Raw genomic sequence first — 18,416 nt, forward strand, 5'->3', positions numbered from 1 at the left:
TATGTTCCCGTCGAAGTGATTAATGTTTGGCCATGCTAATATTGATTGTTGCGTGTTGTAGAGAATAGTCTGCCTTGCTCTTCTTTGTGAGTCCCCCATGATGCGCCCTTGATGTCTGAGTTGACTGACCTTGATTCCAGTTTTCACCCATTTTCATCGTAAGTTTCCGCGGCTTCTTCAGCAACCAACTCTCTGGCGCTTCTGACACAGGTCTTTGTGTGTAGAACCAACTCTCTTTCAATCGTAAGTCCTTACACCCGTTTCCCGTTAATCCCCAATCAGCGCCAAAGACTAATATTATCTGTCTTACGCTTTAGAATCTCTCGACAATGGTTCGTGTAAGTCCTCTTTTCCTTATCTTATGCCTGAATGTCATCACTGACCTGTCTATAGAACGCATACAACGGCTTTGTAAGACACCCTCGACCTCTCCTAGCTCCCCGCGTTCGTTTTCGAGTCCAATATTCCTTTACCTCTCCTGCGTTACTCTCCGCATCCGACTGGCTTTCATCAACACTCCAACGTGCACTCGACTCTCCATGCATCACGGTCCCCTAGTCTAAAAGCACAGCACAAGCGACGCTCGTCCCTCTCCTTCAGTTGCCATCCACAGATTCTCCGATCAACACAATCCAACATAGATAGAGGTTAACATGGGGTATAGGGTGATAACCAGCGGGGACGCGGCGCGGGTGGCTTCGGTCGCCGAGGATCTGGCCGCGGTGCTCCTCAGGGAGCAAAAGTGAGTGTACCAGTCCCTACAAAGAGTTGATGACTGACTTGAGTTACTTTCAGAGAAACTTTACCACCGTACGATCTCCATGAAGCTCTTTGATGGCCCATACTCTAACAGCTGATAGTACTCGTCAAACCAGTCCCGGGGCCCTTCGGGGGTGAGAGCCCCAGCATGTAGTCTAGGAGTTGCAATGAGCTGACTCACGTGCAGCAGCAGCAACACCACCAGCAACAGCAGCAGCCGCAACAGGGCCAACCGGCCCCAAAGGTATGTCATTCGCTCTACTGATCCTTGGTCATCTGAATACTGACATCAACCAAACAGAAACGTGCCCGGGTATGTGGGATCCCTCTCGACAAGCGGTTCTGGATGGCAGGATACTGACGTCTTTTGTAGCAAGGAACCCGCGAGGAGGCCGAGGAGAACCTCGAGGTACGTGCTGGGGCTTTAAATATTTATCGCCAGTGCTGACTGATATCCTAGTACTGGCGCGAGCAGGGAACCGTGAGTTCCGCATTAGCTCCTTCGCTGGTATCGGGTAGAATCGATGGCTGACCAGTGATTAATTTGCGCCGGATAGAAATATTTTGACTCGATGAAGGTGAGTTCGTCTATACTTCTTGTCTGGCAGCGGATGGCTTAAGTACTGACTGGTTATCGAATAGCACTACGAGCGCAAGTTTAAGGTATGTCACTGTCCCTTCATAGCTCTTTATAGTTTGGCTAACCATTTTAATGTAGGAGGCCGCAGAGAAGATCGCCGTGAGTGACATTGAACGGTGTTCGGCCGATTTTATCACTGTCATGTGCTGATTTGAATGATCGTCGTAGGAATGGACACTGAAGCGAGATGCCCTCCCAGAGGTGCCTGTAAGAACCCCATCATTGTAAAACGTACGTGAAGAGTTGCTGACTTGAGTAGGAAGCAAAGGTCGAGCTCGAGGTAAGATGTCTGCCATAGAATTCCATGTATAGTACTGACTTTGGATATAGAAAGAGGTCGAGAAGATGCTGGCCGAGAAGGAGGCCGAGAAGCAGGCCGAAAAGGCCACCGAGAAGCCCGCCGAGAAGCCTGCTGAGTCCGCCCCTGAGGATGTAAGTGAATGAGATGCCATTTCAAGTTAGTGGTGCATGTACTAATTGCGGATAAATTAGGAGAAGAAATAAATTTATTGAATGCGACAAGTGGTGGTGGGATAGAAGAGACTAGAACAATCAATTATTGTTTGAATTCGAGACCTCTACTGCCGGCTACATATGTGACATCAATTTCTCCAGCAGAGGCGGAGCGTGTCTGCCATGTGGGAAAGTTGCTTCCCAAGCGGACATGACTTGGAACAGCTTGTCTTCAGCCCCGTTCCTTGCCACAATCTCCATTCCATACGGCCGCCCGTTGTGAGTTGAAAATCCCAGGGGAACGCTGGCGATGGGGTAGCCGGCCGCTGCAGCTGTCGTCGTTACTAGCGACTCGCCTGAAGCCATGATGACATCCGTCCTGGTTTCCTCCCACAGCCTCTCCACTGCTGCACGCACGCTCTGTCTAAAGTGCTTCAGGGAGCTGTGGTACTCTTCATTCGTCATGTCGTCCTTGAGTCCATTTTCGAGCACTGCTTGGCTGGGTTGATCTGGAAGAAGGCAGAGTTAGATCCTGTCAACATGTGATGGAGCAACAGGGTGAACGATCGCCCATACCGGGTGGAAGTTCAGCTTCGGCGTGCTTTTTGTTGAATGCGACCAAATCCTCCAAGGTGCGTAATTGAGGATCATCAAACAACCCAAGATATCGCTCGAGCACGAAGCCGAGTTGATGCCCTAGTCTGGGTCAGTAAATGTAAGAGGCGGTCAGAGAGCGCGTACGTGAGATTGCGCCTATCTCGGCTGTCTTGTATGTCTTGACAATGTCCCCGAGTTTCATCAGCGGGGCATCATGGACGACCTTGCCACCAAGATCTTCGATGGTCTTCATGGCATGGCCAATATCCCGCTTCTACCGGCGGTTAGTCAGTGGTAGGTTCAGATGGGTGGAGTGCACTCACATGTTCTTGGTCAAAGATCGGGTTTTTGTGGCAGATTTCGTCACCAAACTGCCAATCTTCGTAGTTAAGAAGTGCAATTCGGATTCCCTTCCACGAGCCCGTGAGAGAGGAGTGGAAGTTGCGGTTTGGTAGCAGAATATCCATCACAACGGCGCAATCTTCAACCGACTTTGCGAGCGGGCCTGCGCTGTCCCAAGCTGCACCCCCAGATTGAGTACCAACCATGTTGATAGAACCTACCGTGCCTTTCATGCTGTAAAGGGCCTCCCGTATTGCCGGTTGTACTATCGAGCCATCCGCTTCAGTACCGATTGCGATAGGGGCAAAACCAGCCGCGGTCGCTACGGAGCATCCGGAGGAAGAGCCTGCAGGAGTCTGGGGACACATAATTGAGGACTTTGAAAAGGAAAGGAACGGGATGTGTATCACTGACACTGTGTCCTAGCCATCTCTCACTGGGATCAACACCGCCTTTGACGTATGGCGACTGGGTCTGCGATAAAGTCAGCCAGAAATCGGACATTCTCCCTTTAGGAGTCTGCTTTGTACCTGTCCTCCCACCGGAGACCATCCGCTCGTGACGCCGAAACCCTTTGCGTTGCCCCATTCCTATGTCCGTCAGTGTCGTCACAGGAAGGAAGCGCAAGGGAAAACGGACCGAGAGATTGGCCTTTCCGATCACAATGCACCCCGCTTTCCTCAACATGGTTGCAATGGGCGCATCGTTGCTGGCATTGAGGCCCTTGAGAGCGAATGACCCCGAGGTGGTGCCCATGCCGAAGCTAGGGGTGGTGATCAGGTCCTGGATGGGAGACGTCAGTAGAGAAGAAGGCCAGTGCCATCACTCGTGGTGCTTGGCCAAACCTTGAGGATGATTGGGATTCCATGGAGCCTTGACCAGGGGCCCTTCTCTCGACGCTCCTGGTCCAATGCGCGGGCTTCATCGAGAACTCTGTCTAGAGGCGCGGTCGAGATGATTGCGTTGAGCTTCATGCCATCGTGGTTGTGTGCCGCGATCTGCTTCAAGTAAAGGCTGACGAGGTCCACGCTCGTGCAGTCGCCGGCGTCAAGAAGCTGTCGTAGCTCACCGGCCGTGGCTGTGAGGAGGTTTGGGCGGCATTTCGACGACATCGTTCCAGAGAGAGAGAATCGTGTAGGAAACAGAAACAAGCCCGGAAATCCAGCTTGGGAGTTTGAAAGAGCCCAGAGTACAGCTGCGAGGAACAGCACTGTGGAAATATTGAGACCTCCAGAGCCCCACCACGGAAGGTGGTCAAAGTCAGAAGGGTGTGGGCGGGGCCTGGGGAGCGAGCTCAGCCCGACCTCCGACAGTCTCAGCCATCGCTCAGCGGCGGCTCAGCTTAGAAACCAGGAGCACAGTTCTGGAAACGGAAATGGATTTTAGCACGCTTGGGTTTCGGCTCCGAATTCGTTGGTGTCCGCGGGTTAAGATTCACGTTCGCGCTTGGCAACCTTGCTGGAGATGGCTTCACTTGTCTGCAGCTGTTCCGCTTCGGCAAATTCGAGTACACTACCAAGATGATGGAAGTCAGCATGCTTTAGTCTCGCAGGATCCCCCGTCCTGAGATGATCAAGTTGCTTCTGTAGCTGGGTTACGGTCCCTGGAGTTGTGCGGCACGGCGTATTGCTTGAGAACTTGGCGTTGAAATCGCTTGGAAGAAGACATGATGGATAGCTAATTGATGAAATAACATAAAAGGGCGTCTGAATGATGCTGTGTTGATACGCGGATGCTTCCATGTTGATGAATGTGTCAGGTCAAAACAACCCAGATCAGGCGCTCAGAAATCTGATGAGGCGCCCTACGAGGGCGCATGACTCCCGTCGACACAAGGCGCATCCAGTGTGAGAGTCACAACGAGATCGACATCTGTTCCGGCGAATACGTAAGGAGGGAGTTACAACGTGGGACTTTCCGCCTGCATCTGATGCCCTGTCCCTCGACCACCATCAAGATGACCATCACAACCAGGTACACAATACCACCAGCCTCAAATCCCTCCGGAGTGCCACCACACTCCTCCCAAGTCCAGTATTTGCTAGCTCGGTCATCCCATCGAAGGCCGGGCTTCAACTATGACTTGGCGATCAAAGACTGCTTGAATATCGATTATCATTAACATCTCTTGGTTTCCCAATTCTGATACGACATGACTTTGCCCCCCTCCATCATCTTGGCTATCTTATTCTGACGTCCACTTCCGCCGTGATACCAGCAAGGGGTTGAGAGTCCTCTCCCTTTGCCTGCTGCCTGGCCAGTAGCTCGGCCACCTTCTTCTCAAACCTCCTTCTAGATTCAAAGGTGAGCTTTGGTGCCCTACTCAAGTCAGTCATCAACTGCTTCCGTAAGACTGCACAGGGGCGCTTACATCTCTCTTCCAGTGGCGCCTCCAAAAGGAGTGATCAGCCACAGCGACAATTAACGCAACCTCCCACGCACACTCATGTCCTGCGCTCATGGTGCTACGTAGGCATTGGTCAGTTATTGGACTATGCGAGCGACGGAGCCTGGACAAACTCACCTTCATCTTTTCGTAGTGGATCTATTCGCCCCAGAGTAGGCACTGGTCAGCCATCGAACCTCGATACCAACAACGGAACTGATATGGAACTCACTTCGCCCTGCTGGCGCCAATACTGGGAGGTAAGTCAGTAAGGTGAATAACCCGTGAAACACGTAACACTTACCTCCATCGCCGCCTCCGCCTCTTGGCGGGTTCCTGACTACGCTCAGGTTAGCCATCAATCCTGTGAAGGGATCTGTGCACTGCCTACCGATCCGCGGCCGGAGCCACCACCGGCACGGCCGCCTGCACGACCGCCCTATGCCATCTGTCAGCCTCCATGGCCGTGATTCAGCGCAGAGCAACTGAAGGAGAAACACGAGGCTCCCTTGGGGCGTCGGCTGTCGGGCAGTAGTAGTCTGAGACATACGATGACTTTCGAGAGACGCGAGTCGAATATGGGGTGTCGTCGTAGGTGGATATGCTTGGACTCGACGACGAAAGCCGGGAGAAGGACGAGGTTAAGGGTGGCTTACAGAACCGCGAGATTGGTTCTACAGAGGCAGGTCAGTGACGGCATTGGGGGATTCGGGCCTGGGATAGCGAAAGGGGGACTTGCGCGAGGCATGATGAAGAGATTCTAGAGCACAAGAGAGAGCACGTCAGTCACTGGCATCAAATGGGGATTGACGGGAGATGGGCGCGAGTACATACGGTGAAAAGGGATTCCTTCTGGTAAATTACCACGGCAGGGCGTTTGAACGAAATCGCCGTTAAGGCCGACTCTGGCGTGTGGCTGGCAAGGGTATTCTCCAGGTATGCAGGATTTCGAACCTCTCTATCAGACGAAGATGCCGGAGGGAGAGAACGGAGGCGAGCCGCAGTGGCCGACGCGGCGAGCGTGGCACACACACACACAAACAAGTAACAGGTCTGGCTTTTCCGGGATTGTTTGATCGTGCTGGGTAATGTCGTGTGTCTGGTTGCGGTGCTTGTCTTTGGGGTGGCCTCGGGCAAGAACAGATGAAGGTGGGGAGAAGGAGGAGTCACGTGACAACCCACTGTGACGCACCTGCCAAAACTGCCAATGTCGAATTTGATGTGAGTCTCACAGCGGACGCACCTTCAGCGCAACTTCACCACAGAAAGCTGTCCATGAAATTTTGTGATGACTCTTAATCTAACAGCCGATAGTACTCCAACCAGTCCCGAGGCCCTTCGGGGGTAAGAGCCCAACCGAACAAAGGTGACTCCTGATGTGGATTGATTGGTACTGGAAACATTGGGCGAGGGAGACAGCCAGAATGTTGTTATGGAAGTTCGGCACGCAGTTAGGGCTATCGTTAGAAGAATCTTGTCAAGAAACCTTTTATGACCTTCTTATGAGTGATCATGAATTACGGTGATCCAATTCGAGGGTTAGAGGAGGATCATATGGTAGTAGGCTCAGAAACACATAAGGTTATCTAAGTGAAAGGGAATTATTATAAACATTTCTACCATAAATAATCTAAGTCTTATAATGATCCTCATGTCTCTGCCTCGTTCTTACGCCAGACATCCCCGAGCCTTGACTTTTTCAACACCAATGAAGCAAGATCGCCTAAGCTGCTGCTCGTAAGCAGTTCCAAAATCTGCAGATGTGCCTGTAGTTCCTTGGTTATCCAGTTCCGAAGCTCGATGGCGTTGAGAGAATCCAATCCAAATGCCGTCACAGGAGCATTCCCTTGGTGAGACTGCAGGACCTCGGGTGGCAGCATGAGGATTGCGCCGAGCTTATCGCGTAGGCCGATTGTAACAATTCCTTGGGCATCTTCCCTGGTAGCCGCTCGCTGAACCTCTTGTGCGATAGTGAGAGATGCCGATGCTGGGAGGTCGCTTGCGTCTTGCGACTTGACGATTGCGGCGTGGCGGAGGTGGACGAATCTTCCATCGGAGGCGTAGTATGGCAGAGATGTCCCGTCGCTGAAGTCGAGCCCTGTTACACACTGGTCATTGGCCATGACACCGAGCTTGCCGTTGAGGGCCAGCTCCAGAAGAGCAAGAACCTCAGACTCGTCGACTGTGGAGCCCGAGAGGTTCTTGAGCACCTGCGCTTGCTTGGCCGAGTTCTCTGCCAGATAGCCGACACCCGAGACAGCTCCCAAGTTTAGACATGTCGCAGGGAGGCCGTTGCGAAGACGATGTTGAGTGAATGCGTCGAGGTAGGTATTGGCAGCCGAGTACGCAGCTTGACCTCTGTTGCCCACGATGCCAGCGACAGAGGAGAGCATCACGAAAAAGTCCAAAGGAGTATTGAGAAGCGCCTTGTGGAAGTTCCATGCGCCATGCACCTTGGACCGGACCACGAGGTCGTAGTCTTCAAATGTCATCTTCTCGAACAGCACGTCCTATGACATGTTAGCTTGGGTCGACATTAGACGCCATCAATCACTTACTCTAAGCACCATTGCAGCGTGGATGACACCGCGAACGGGAGGCAATGTTCGTCCTGACTCTTCAACAAGAGCCCCGACGCTCTTCTCATTGGCAACGTCGCAAGCCCGCAGGTAGATACTGGCACCCTGAGTTCTGGCGTATTCCGATAGCTGGCCAAGCTCTCCAGTTACTCTTGCGGTGCGCGATAGGAGTACGATGTGTCGAGCACCCAACTGGATCATCCGTCTGGCCATGGAACGGCCAATGCCGCCGGTGCCACCAATGATGAAGTAGGTAGCCTCGCCTTGAAGCAAGGTAGAGCTTCCCTGAGGATGCGTAGCCTGGTGTTGTTAGCAATTGAAGCGTCAAGCAGGGAACGTGTGCTTACCTTGACTCTCTCGCCAGCTCGGGGGCTGACAATAACCTTGCCAGAAGTCTTTCCGCTCTGAAGCTTGCGCAAAGCAGTCTCAACCTCGGAAATCCCGACCGTGATGATAGGTCCGACTGGCTTCACCACATCTTCGGCCAACAGGTTCATGACGGACGTCAGCACGCGCTTCATAATCCTAGGTCGCTCGGCAGCCACAAGTGTGAGGTCGACCGAGCTAAAAGTACGGTTGTACTCAAACTTGTTCATCTCCAGCCTCGTGTTGGACGTGATATCTCTCTTGCCAATCTCGATGAAGCGTCCGAAGTGGGACACACACTCCCAGGTCTCGCGGAGGAGATCACCAGCGAGTGAGTTGATGACAACGTCGACACCCTCACCATTGGTCGCTTCCCGAATGGCTGGCCCAAAGTCTGTGTTGCGACTGTAGAAGATGTGGTCTTCGGGGATACCGTACGTGTCTATCAGCAGGTTTTTCTTCTCGGCGCTGCCAACAGTTGCGTAAATCTCAGCCCCGATCATCTGGGCGAGTTGGACCGCGGCTTGGCCGACACCACCTGACGCGGCATGGATGAGAATTCGTTCACCAGGCTGCAGGTGGGCGAGGTTGACAATGCCGTAGTAGGCAGTGCTGTAGACAACGGGGATGGAGGCGGCTGTCTCAAAGCTCATGTTGTCGGGGATGATGGCGGCGCTGGTCGCGGGGCATCTGGCGAACGTGCTGTATGCACCCAGAGACATGGCGCAGACTCTGTCGCCGATAGACAGTGATGTCACTCCTGAGCCGGCCCTGCTGACAATACCGCTACACTCAACACCAAGGTACGGGCTGCTAACCTGGCCCATGGCAATCACCACGTCCTTGAAGTTCATGCCAGTGGCGGCTACCTTGATCTCGATCTCATCTTCAGCCAGAGGAAGCTCAATATCGTCCTTGAAGTACAACGAGTCGAGAGCTCCATAGGTGCCAACAGCCACCTTGAGTCGACGTCCAGGCTGATCAAACTCCTGCAGATATGGAGCCGAGTCCTGGGTCTCGCGGAAGATGGCGAGGTTCATGTCTTCAGACTCCACAACGCGGGGCACCACGAGCTGGCCATCCTCTTCGGCGAACTCAAAGTCCACAGGCGTGTCATCTTGGGGCTTGACGAGCGACGTAGTCAAAGCCTCAAGAATGAGTTCCGCCCGACCGTAGGCATCGAGCCGGGAGTTAGGGTCCAGGTCTAGAAGCGCCGCTGTCTTGCTTGCCTCGGAGCGCACCGATCGGAGCAGGCCTTGAGCCATGTTGTTCTCGGGCTTCTCGGCGTATCGATAGCCACCTGCGCTGACCCAAAGCATGGAGGAGGATGTCAGAAGAAGCTTTTGTAGGCGATTGAACGTGTCTGCCGACAGCCCTTGGAGTAGCGGGCCGTCAAGCTCAGCGAGACAGATGTATGGGACTGCCGAAGGTTCGACCTTGGAGAAGGGAACAATGGTAGGCTTGGATCCGGTATGGAGATCAGTGAGATTCACCAGCGCCCCAATAAGCGGATCACTTTCGTCCTTGTCAGAGATGATGACGATCGGCTCCCCAAGGACGGTGCCGTCGAGCGCGAAACGCAGGGCATGCGTTTCGGCCGGTTGGCCATCCTGGCTGACACTGCCCCGGCTACTGATAGGTGTACCGACGGACCTGGGGCTCTCGCTAAGACCTTCGCTGGACGATGAGCAACCCGTGCTGTCGCTGCTGACGCGACGGGGAACCATCTCAAGGCTCTTCTCGCTTGCGGGACTCTCCAGGTCGAGAGGGTTCAATTGCTCCCACTGGATCTTGTAGCACAGCGAGCGAGGGACCTGCTCTTGCCCCATGTCACCATTGACGGGTGTCATACGGAAGCCATCCATCTTCAAGAGAGGCTCGGTGGCAGACTCCGTGTTCCAGACATCGACGAAGAAGTCGACAGGTCCAGGGCTAGCAGGGTTGGGTTTGCCGTGAGCAACAACCTGGACTTGCTGACCCGTCAAGCTTGGAAGCTTGCTGCTGATCTCAAGCTCCTTGATGGCTGTAGGCATGAAGAGAGACTTCATATCGCCTCGTCCAGCACCAAAAATGGCGAAAGTCAGCTGAACAAACAGATCTGTGAAAGCTGCTGGTAGGATCGAAGGAGTCTCGTGGGTGAAGGGCATACTCGAAGCGGTGTCAGGTACGATGGCGCCACTGGTAGAGTACTCTCCTGCCACCTTGAGACCGCCCGACGGCTGAAGCTGGAACAAAGATCCATACTCAGCACCAAATCCCTCAAGTTCAGAGTAAAAGTCTTGGGTAGACAGCTCGCCGCCGCGGATCTTATCGGCGGCAGTCTTGCGTGCACGAGCACCATGTGTACTGCCCTGGCTGACAGCGTTGGAGGTGTCTTGCTTCCGAACGGCGACAAGACCTGTGCAATGTTCCAGCCAGCCTCTGCTAGAGTTCCAAGACGCAATCCGGAACTCGTCCCAGTCGGAGGATTGGGCGCGGGTGCCTTCGGAGTACGATCGCAGTGTTACAACTGTCTCATACTCGGAGCTGTCGTCAAGCACAAATGCCTTGGACACACAGATCTCGCGAAGCCGGTATCCAAGGATTTGCTCAGCAGGGATGCCACGCAGACCAGCACGCTGCATAGAGGCCTCCACTGCCATGCAGAGGTAAGCTGCCAAAGGCATGGTTGTCAGCGACTGCATCTTGTGGTGCTTCAACCACGGCACGTCATCAACAGTAATGACGTTTCGCCAGGTAGGATCCAGCTCGCTGTAGTTGTCTTCGAGTGTGCCCAGCAGGTCGTGACGAGGGAATGGCTTGAGGCGATGCTGCTTACTGGACCGAGACTCGAACCAGTACTTCCGGTCCGCCCACGGGTACGGCGCAAAGTCAGCGACCAAAGAAGGCTTCTGGGCGCCATCGTCATCCTCGTTGATAGCGCTGAAGTTGACAGGGTAGCCCTTGACAAACAGAGCACCAGCAAGCTTGATCGCCGTGGTCGTGGCGTGTTGGTTGCGCACAAGCGACGACTGGTACTTGACACCGGAGGCTTGGCTGCTGATAGCCTTAAGAATCTGCTTGATAGGGCCCTCCAAGGCCGAGTGAGGCCCAATTTCGACAATCATGTCAGGCTGACCGTCTTCGTACAGCTCCTTCAAAGCCGACGAGAAAAGGACGGGCTTGGTCAGGTTGTCGACCCAGTATGATGGGCCCAGGTCAGCTGTCGAGTCGAGTTTGTTACCGTTCAGAGAAGAGTAGAAAGCAACTCCGTCGCAGTCTTGGCTCTTGGTGTTGCTGATCGAAGCCATGTAGTCATCAGCGACGAGCTGCATGTGTGGTGAGTGGTAGGCCACATCAACACGCAGCTTGCGGTTGAAGATGCTGCGATTCTCAAGTTCGACGGCAAGCTTGTCGATGGCATCCTCATCTCCAGATACCGTGACGGAGGAGGGCGAGTTCTCACAAGCCACAACAATGGAGGTCAGACCCAGAGACTGGATCAGCTCCTTCATCTCGGCTGGGCCAGCGCCCACGGCAATCATTGAGCCTCGGAGATCAGGGAACTTGGCCTTCATCTTCAGGGCGGCCTGACCACGGTGGTAAGCAGCGGCCATGGCAGCCTCGAGAGTGATGGCACCAGTGGCAAAAGCAGCTCCAATTTCACCACTGGAGTGGCCGACTACCATTGAAGGCTTGATGCCCCAGGACTCAAGCAAGGCAGTCAAGCCCAACTGAACCGCGGTGCAGATAGGCTGGCTGATGTGCGCCTTGCCGATCTGCGACTCTTCCTTGCCCTTGTTGAGCTCCTCGATGAGAGAGAAACTCGCACCCATACGCTTGAGGCAGTCGTCGGCAGCCTCAACTGTATCAGCGAAGATGCGATGGCTGTTGAGTAGTTCGCGACCCATGCCAGCCCACTGAGCTCCTTGGCCGGTGTAAACGAACGCCAGCTTGGGCACCTTGGCTGCTCTGCTTGGCAGGGCCTCGATGCCATTGAGCGACAGGGCAAGCTCATCAAGAGATGTCGCTGCCAGGGCAGTTCGCCACTGAAGATGAGATCTACGCTCACCTAGTGTGTAGGCAATGTCTCGGATGAGACGCTTCTGAAAGACCTCAGGGTGCTGCTCGATGTAGACACCAAGTTGCGACGTCAGGCGCTTGAGTGCACCCTCATCGTGAGCGGACAAGACGAACAGCTTGGGACACTGATTCTTCGACTCAATTGGCAAATCCGAAAGAGAAACGGGCGGACGTTCCAGAACAGCATGTGCATTGGATCCTCCGAAGCCAAAGTTGTTGATGCTGATGTACCGCTTGTTCTTTGGCCAAGGACGGATGTTGATAGGAACCTTCATGTTCCACTGATCCAAGGGGATACTGGGGTTTGCCTTTTCAAAGTTGAGATTAGGCAGGATGAAGCCCTTCTCAAGCATTAGGGTCGCCTTGATGATGGATGCAATGCCACTAGCATTTTCGAGATGTCCGACGTTTGTCTTGACGGACCCTATGTAGAGAGGGAAGCGCTTGGTGCGACCCTTGCCGAAGACGCGAGAAAGGGCGCCGGCTTCGATTGGGTCACCGACTTTTGTTCCCGTGCCGTGGGCTTCGATGAAGCCGACCTCTTCAGGGTTGATGCCTGCCCTGGCGTAGACATCACGCATGAGACGCTCCTGAGCCTCGCCGCTTGGCGTTGAGATGCCTAATAGGATGTAAGTGCGATGCACGTTGAAACTTTTGAGAGTTTACTTACCAACTGTCTTTCCATCTTGGTTTGTGCCAGTGTTGACAATGACTGAGCGGATCTTGTCATTGTCCTTCAGAGCCTGGTCAAGAGGCTTCAGAAGTAGGGCACCAACGCCCTCACCTCGGGCGAAGCCAGACTTGGCTCTCTCATCGAAAGCAAAGGTCTTTCCGTGCTCATTGAAGATTCTTGATTGGTGAAGATTAGCTATGAAACGTTTTGAATGGATGGGAACAATGACTCACCCTAGCATCGACATGGAGATGTAATCATCAGGCTGGAGGTGCAGGTTGGCAGCAGCCACAACGGCCTGCTCAGACTCGCCGGATCTAATACTCTGCACAGCCTGATGCAGAGCATACAAGCTAGATGAGCATGCGGTGTCTATCGACGAGCAGGGTCCACGAAAGTCAAAGTAGTAAGACAAGCGACCCGCTTGGATGGACTGGTGATTGCCAGTGGCATCAAACATGGGTACTCGGTTCACATCACGCAGAGTGCCCATGCGATAGTCTGATGAGGCACCGCCAACAAAGACTCCAATGTTGCGGCCAGCAATGGTCTCTTTGGGAACACCAGCATTCTCAAGAGCCTCATACGTACACTCGAGTAGCTGCCGTTGTTGTGGGTCTAGAGCAAGACATGTTAGCAAATATGCAAGACATCTCGGGGGTATTCTAGAATATTGTCTCACCCATAGCCAAGGCTTCCTGCTCTGTGATGTTAAAAAACGGGGCATCGAACCGCGACAGGTCCTGATTCATAAAATAACCCCCCTTGGCGTTGATGCACCCCTTCTTCTGAGGGTTGGGATGGTGAAAGGCTCCCATGGCGAACCTGTCTTCTGGTATCTCCTGCCAGCCGCTTCGTGACCGAGACAGGAGTGTCCAGAAGTCCTCAGGGTTAGACACGTCGCCCGACAGCCGGCAGGACATGCCGATTATGGCGATGGGTGTTACCCGGTGCTCTTGGTTGGCTGACATTGTGACGTGTGAATTTGGAGTTCAAAGATGTTGCGAGACGCTAAGGAGCTGTGTGGAATAGTTGGGTTGACAGATATCAGAACAGGTCAAGCAAAAAGCCAAGGGAAATCAATGCAACTATATCATTTTTTTACCCTTGCCCTTCTATGGCTGAACTCAGCTGAATGCTATTCAATATTCGCCGTTCTCAGCGTTCTGATAAACCGTCAAAGATGGAAACATCAAGCCAAAATTGCCCTGGATTGCACCGGCTCACTAGGATCCCGTTTCTTATCCATAAAGTCAAGGATGTACTGCTACCTCTACCACATGTAGACAAGAGGATGGTGTGCCAAGAGATAGGGGGAGCAGATCACTTCCCTTGGTCCAGATATCACATTCAAAACCAGATACGGAACCAAATCCTATGTATCTGTTACACCGAGATTCCCTTTCGATCATGGCGTCAACACCCAGGTCCATTGCATCGGCAGTTGATCTCGCCGTTCACAGCTTAGCTATAGAAAATGATGCGATGTGATGGCATGCGATAGTTTTATGAATCCCTTTCTTTGACTGCTTTCGCCCACTTTCCGAGGGTTTTCGGCTCTTCTCCGTCCCGAGTTATGTATGGTCCAAAGGGACAGGGGCAAGAGTTATTAGTTGTTTGGAAAAGGCCGAGATCTACGACACGCCCCCACCTCGCGTAGATTGCTACGTCGATGGTCGACGGCGATCATCACGGCATGTCTTGGATTCATATGCGCATTCAGTTTAGGCCGAGGTCTGATCAGACAATTTTTCATCATTTTTGCTAATCGAATTAATCTCTCTTTGTCGTCACTTCATGATATCGCGGGGGCTCTATCTCAGCCTTGATTTGACACATGAACTGACGAGCTGCAGTGCCGAACATGCACTACCGAGCTGAATGAGGGTCAACGCTAATCTGTGCTGAGCGTGGGGTTAGCTAGGAGCCTATCTTCCGGCTTGTTCCGTCACTTACACGTTTGCATATGCCTCCCACCCCCAGAAGCAGCTGTCAGATGTGACCAGGGGCATCCCGACACACCGAGCAGGTGAACTTTTGTCTCGTCATGGTCGCATCGCCTAATGGTACACATACAGTTGCATCCTCATCCCTTCTCGCTCCCTCGTGCGTGTGGTAAGACCTCCAGGCGAGTCAGATCGTATGTTTGCAAGTAGCATTTAGACATGGATATGAATGCATTCGATTATTATCTTACACCGAGATCATCTATCTACTCAATCTGGAAAATCACCCCGCCCTTCCCCAACGGTTTGACTACTCCTCAATCCTTCCCGACCTTGACTATCGTATCTGTGATAGCCGTGGCCAGCTCGTTGATGGTTCTCGTATCCCTCGGCAGCGTGTGACCCTTGCCGTGGTCAAAGAGAACCGCGGTATCTTCATCGCACATGCCGTAGAGTGCCATGGCGCCTTGGATGTATGGATCGTTGCATCCGACGACATGGCACGTGGGAACATCAATGATATCCTCGCATTCGTCTGCCAGCAGGCATTCGACACGGTTCTCATCGGTGAGACGGATTGGAGGCCATCCAGCGAAGAAGATAGCAGCCTGCATGGAGATAAGTCCGTGGTCCTGATGAAAAGTCCAGATACGAACCTTGATGCGTCGGGGAATTCCCTTTTCTTCAAACCGTCGCCGTTCTTCAAGGACCAAGCTCGCGGCGATGGTGGCTCCCTCCGAGTAGCCTAGGATTCCCTGCATGCAAGTTTATCAGCCATTTATCTTGACATAGGGCATTGATTCAATCAGGAAACATACGTCAATCTCAGGGTCTTGGTCAATAATCTCATGCAGCCTGTCAAGAGCGCTGTGTACAGCATCAGTCGTAAACAGGTCGTCTTCACCCAGCAACTTGCGGATGGTGTCCTCGGGAGTCATGCCCTTAGGAAAATCACGGATCTTGACCATCATGTCGTCCAGGCCTCCGACGCCGTCATAGTCCATGAAGCGAAAGAGGGGAGGAGCACCAAAGTAGTCATCAAAGCCAGGCGGTGGTATGGCCTTGTGCCCGCCATCAATCCATTTGAACGTGCTGGAACCTGAGTTCTGTACTACGTCGGTGAATGGACCAAGCTGGATTTTGAAGTTCTAGAGGCAATTGTTAGTGATCAAATGATGTGTAAGCGGCGAGTGGTGGGCATAGACTTACAGAGGCGCTCCCATAGGAGCCGTGGAGGCAGAGAAACTTCATTGTGAGCAGAGATGGCGAGAATGTCGATGCTTCTCCAAAAAGACCCCTTGCTCTACCCTCCTCTTAACACTTTGGCCTGCCTGCTAGTTAATTGAGTTCACCCCGTCCTCCGGTGAAAGCGGTGGTCCCAAAGAGGGTGGTTGCAGTGACAATCGGAATCTGCCAGTCAATAGCTCGACCCACATGGTCTCAATGGGCGATAACGTGTCTTGGATTGATGTTGCAGTCAAGGATTCACCCTGACATGGTCAACGAGACCGAACGCGACCATTTTCTCTCGTCATCTTCTTCTTGTCTTATCTGTGACGTGCATTCACATTTAGCGGAACCTCATCGTCTTCTTCAACCTCCGCAATCGTAACAAAGCCAAAATGACGACCCCTGTAATCGACACACGCAAGGTCCTGATGCTCACAAACATTGAGCACGGTCAATCTAATGTCTTTCTCGCAGCTGCACAGGCTATCCTTGAAGCCGATCCCAGCGTTGAGGTGCATTTCGCCACGTTTCGTGGTCTTGAAGGGTCCGTCGCCGAGGTCTCAGAGTATGCCCGAGGATCTACACCTGGCGTGAGACCCATCGTGTATCATGAAATTCAGGGCCTCTCGTACCGTCAAGGGCTTCAAAACTACACGGAGCGGCACAACATTCCAGCCCGGCCGGGATACTTTGCTGATTCTGTCTCCACCCCCCTCAGTTTCTCCGCGACTAAACAGGCCATCAGGGACTTTCTGCCCGCTTTCATACCCTACACTGGCGAGGAGCTGGGGGAGATTGTCGCCTCAATTATCGGCATTATTAAAGATGTGAATGCGGATCTTGTGGTGCTGGATCCGTTAATGACGGCTGGGTTGACGACTGTTTGGCATTTGCAAGTCAAGTACATGGTTCTGAGTCCCAACACCATCAAAGACTTTGCGGCGGCTGGGCAGCCACGTGGTGAGAAGTTCTGGAAGTATCCTGCGTACGCATGCATTTACTTGTTCTGTTCTGCCAATCGCCACTAACAAATTGACAGACTTTTCACTGGATATTCTTACCCCGTGCCGTGGCACCTCATCCCTCTCAATGTCTACTTTCTCTTCTACATGGCCTATCTCTGGATCACATCCCGTCACAGAAAAGAGACAACTACTCACCTAAAAGACAAACTCGGCATCGATCTGAAAACAGCGATTGATCTTCAGCGCAGTACACCTGAAAGCCCCAAGATCGCCGTCGGTTTCCTACCGGAACTCGATTTTGAGGGGATACTGCCTAATAATATCCTCCCATGTGGACCCATTCTTCGAAGCGCATTGCCCATTGAAGAATCAGACCCCGAGCTAGGAAAATGGCTGGCCAAGGGGCCGACGGTTTATATCAACCTCGGTTCTATGTGCCAGATTGATGAGCAACAGATGATTGAGATGGCATCTGCCATCAAGGCCACCATTGACAGGTTTCAGACATCATGCAAACGCCCCCTTCAAGTGCTATGGAAGTTGAAAACCCACAAGGGCATCAATACCCAGAACGCCAAGATTGTAGATATTCTTGGCAAGGATATCGTCGCGGATCAAGTCAGAATTGTTGACTGGGTCGTTTCCGAGCCCATTGCCATTCTGCGGACAGGACATGTCATATGCTCAGTCCACCACGGTGGCGCTAATTCATTCAACGAAGCCGTCGTGTATGTTGCCTACCCTCTTGGGTTTTATCAACTAACTTTGATAGTACGGCAACTCCCCAAGTGGTCCTTCCCCAGTGGTCAGACTGCTATGACTTTGCCGAGCGCGTTGAGATGCTCGGCGTGGGACGGCTTGGGAGCAAGAACACAAAGCCCAGGTGGACAGCTAAGGGCCTTGGCCAGTCGTTGATTGATGTCATCATGGGGAAAGATTATGAAGCTATGAAGAAGAGGGCAGAGGATTTGGCGAGGTTGTGCAAGGATGCTGGGGAAGGCAGAGAAGTTGCAGCCAAGTTCATCTTAGAGGAGATGGCGGCCGAGGATGACCTGCCGGTGTCTGTTTGAAGACGAAGAGTCGATCTGTTCTTTATTATAGTTGCAGCCCGGCCCTCGATGGATTAACTGAGCCCGAAGATCGAAGACGAAGAGTCACGTCCCAAGGCAAGGGTGGTAATTAGCTGCGTTTTTCGTCATCTGAGTCAAGGAAAGAGCACGAATTGATTTCACTTTGCGAACCCACGGAATCTTGGCACGACAATCAGGTTATTAACAAGTTTGGCAGATCTCAGGTGCAACAGATCAACAGGATTAAGTAAATACGTTAGAATTGAGAGCCAAGTCCACTCAGGGTAAGAGATTTACTGAGCACACAAACTTGAAAGTGGAAGATCTAGGGTAGTCAACACTAACAGC

General features: G+C 52.9%; 5 protein-coding genes across 5 annotated transcripts; 2 read left to right on the forward strand and 3 right to left on the reverse strand.

Annotated features, from left to right (window-relative positions):
- Positions 1 to 111: 111 nt before the first annotated feature.
- Positions 112 to 1,876, forward strand: NECHADRAFT_86746 (uncharacterized protein; the record flags this gene model as incomplete). The annotated part of the gene is made up of 17 exons (XM_003042714.1): positions 112 to 158; positions 225 to 243; positions 318 to 338; positions 394 to 411; positions 665 to 742; positions 861 to 893; positions 947 to 1,003; positions 1,061 to 1,072; positions 1,133 to 1,168; positions 1,220 to 1,240; positions 1,317 to 1,337; positions 1,402 to 1,422; positions 1,478 to 1,498; positions 1,568 to 1,606; positions 1,659 to 1,679; positions 1,730 to 1,831; positions 1,862 to 1,876. 17 exons carry the CDS (start codon positions 112 to 114, stop codon positions 1,874 to 1,876), a joined length of 582 nt encoding a protein of 193 aa, XP_003042760.1.
- A 111-nt stretch (positions 1,877 to 1,987) lies between these two features.
- Positions 1,988 to 3,903, reverse strand: NECHADRAFT_52302 (uncharacterized protein; the record flags this gene model as incomplete). Its single annotated transcript, XM_003042795.1, has 8 exons — positions 1,988 to 2,361; positions 2,429 to 2,548; positions 2,594 to 2,723; positions 2,773 to 3,147; positions 3,206 to 3,265; positions 3,322 to 3,381; positions 3,431 to 3,574; positions 3,637 to 3,903. The coding sequence occupies 8 exons, from the start codon at positions 3,901 to 3,903 to the stop codon at positions 1,988 to 1,990; spliced, it is 1,530 nt and encodes a 509-aa protein (XP_003042841.1).
- Positions 3,904 to 6,826: 2,923 nt separating this feature from the next.
- On the reverse strand, positions 6,827 to 13,828 carry NECHADRAFT_106474 (uncharacterized protein; the record flags this gene model as incomplete). The annotated part of the gene is made up of 6 exons (XM_003042796.1): positions 6,827 to 7,687; positions 7,736 to 8,056; positions 8,104 to 12,803; positions 12,855 to 13,033; positions 13,091 to 13,475; positions 13,540 to 13,828. 6 exons carry the CDS (start codon positions 13,826 to 13,828, stop codon positions 6,827 to 6,829), a joined length of 6,735 nt encoding a protein of 2,244 aa, XP_003042842.1.
- Positions 13,829 to 15,153: 1,325 nt separating this feature from the next.
- On the reverse strand, positions 15,154 to 16,054 carry NECHADRAFT_8139 (uncharacterized protein; the record flags this gene model as incomplete). The annotated part of the gene is made up of 4 exons (XM_003042797.1): positions 15,154 to 15,411; positions 15,460 to 15,558; positions 15,622 to 15,951; positions 16,013 to 16,054. Coding segments are annotated over 4 exons (729 nt in total), but the record flags the coding sequence as incomplete, so codon positions are not given.
- A 371-nt stretch (positions 16,055 to 16,425) lies between these two features.
- NECHADRAFT_52204 (uncharacterized protein) lies at positions 16,426 to 18,068 on the forward strand (the record flags this gene model as incomplete). The annotated part of the gene is made up of 3 exons (XM_003042715.1): positions 16,426 to 17,018; positions 17,073 to 17,724; positions 17,829 to 18,068. The coding sequence occupies 3 exons, from the start codon at positions 16,426 to 16,428 to the stop codon at positions 18,066 to 18,068; spliced, it is 1,485 nt and encodes a 494-aa protein (XP_003042761.1).
- Between the last annotated feature and the right edge of the window lie 348 nt (positions 18,069 to 18,416).

The sequence above is a fragment of the Fusarium vanettenii genome, assembly GCF_000151355.1.
Source record: "Fusarium vanettenii 77-13-4 chromosome 11 genomic scaffold NECHAsca_32_chr11_3_0, whole genome shotgun sequence".
In the NCBI taxonomy this organism is placed as follows: domain Eukaryota; kingdom Fungi; phylum Ascomycota; class Sordariomycetes; order Hypocreales; family Nectriaceae; genus Fusarium; species Fusarium vanettenii.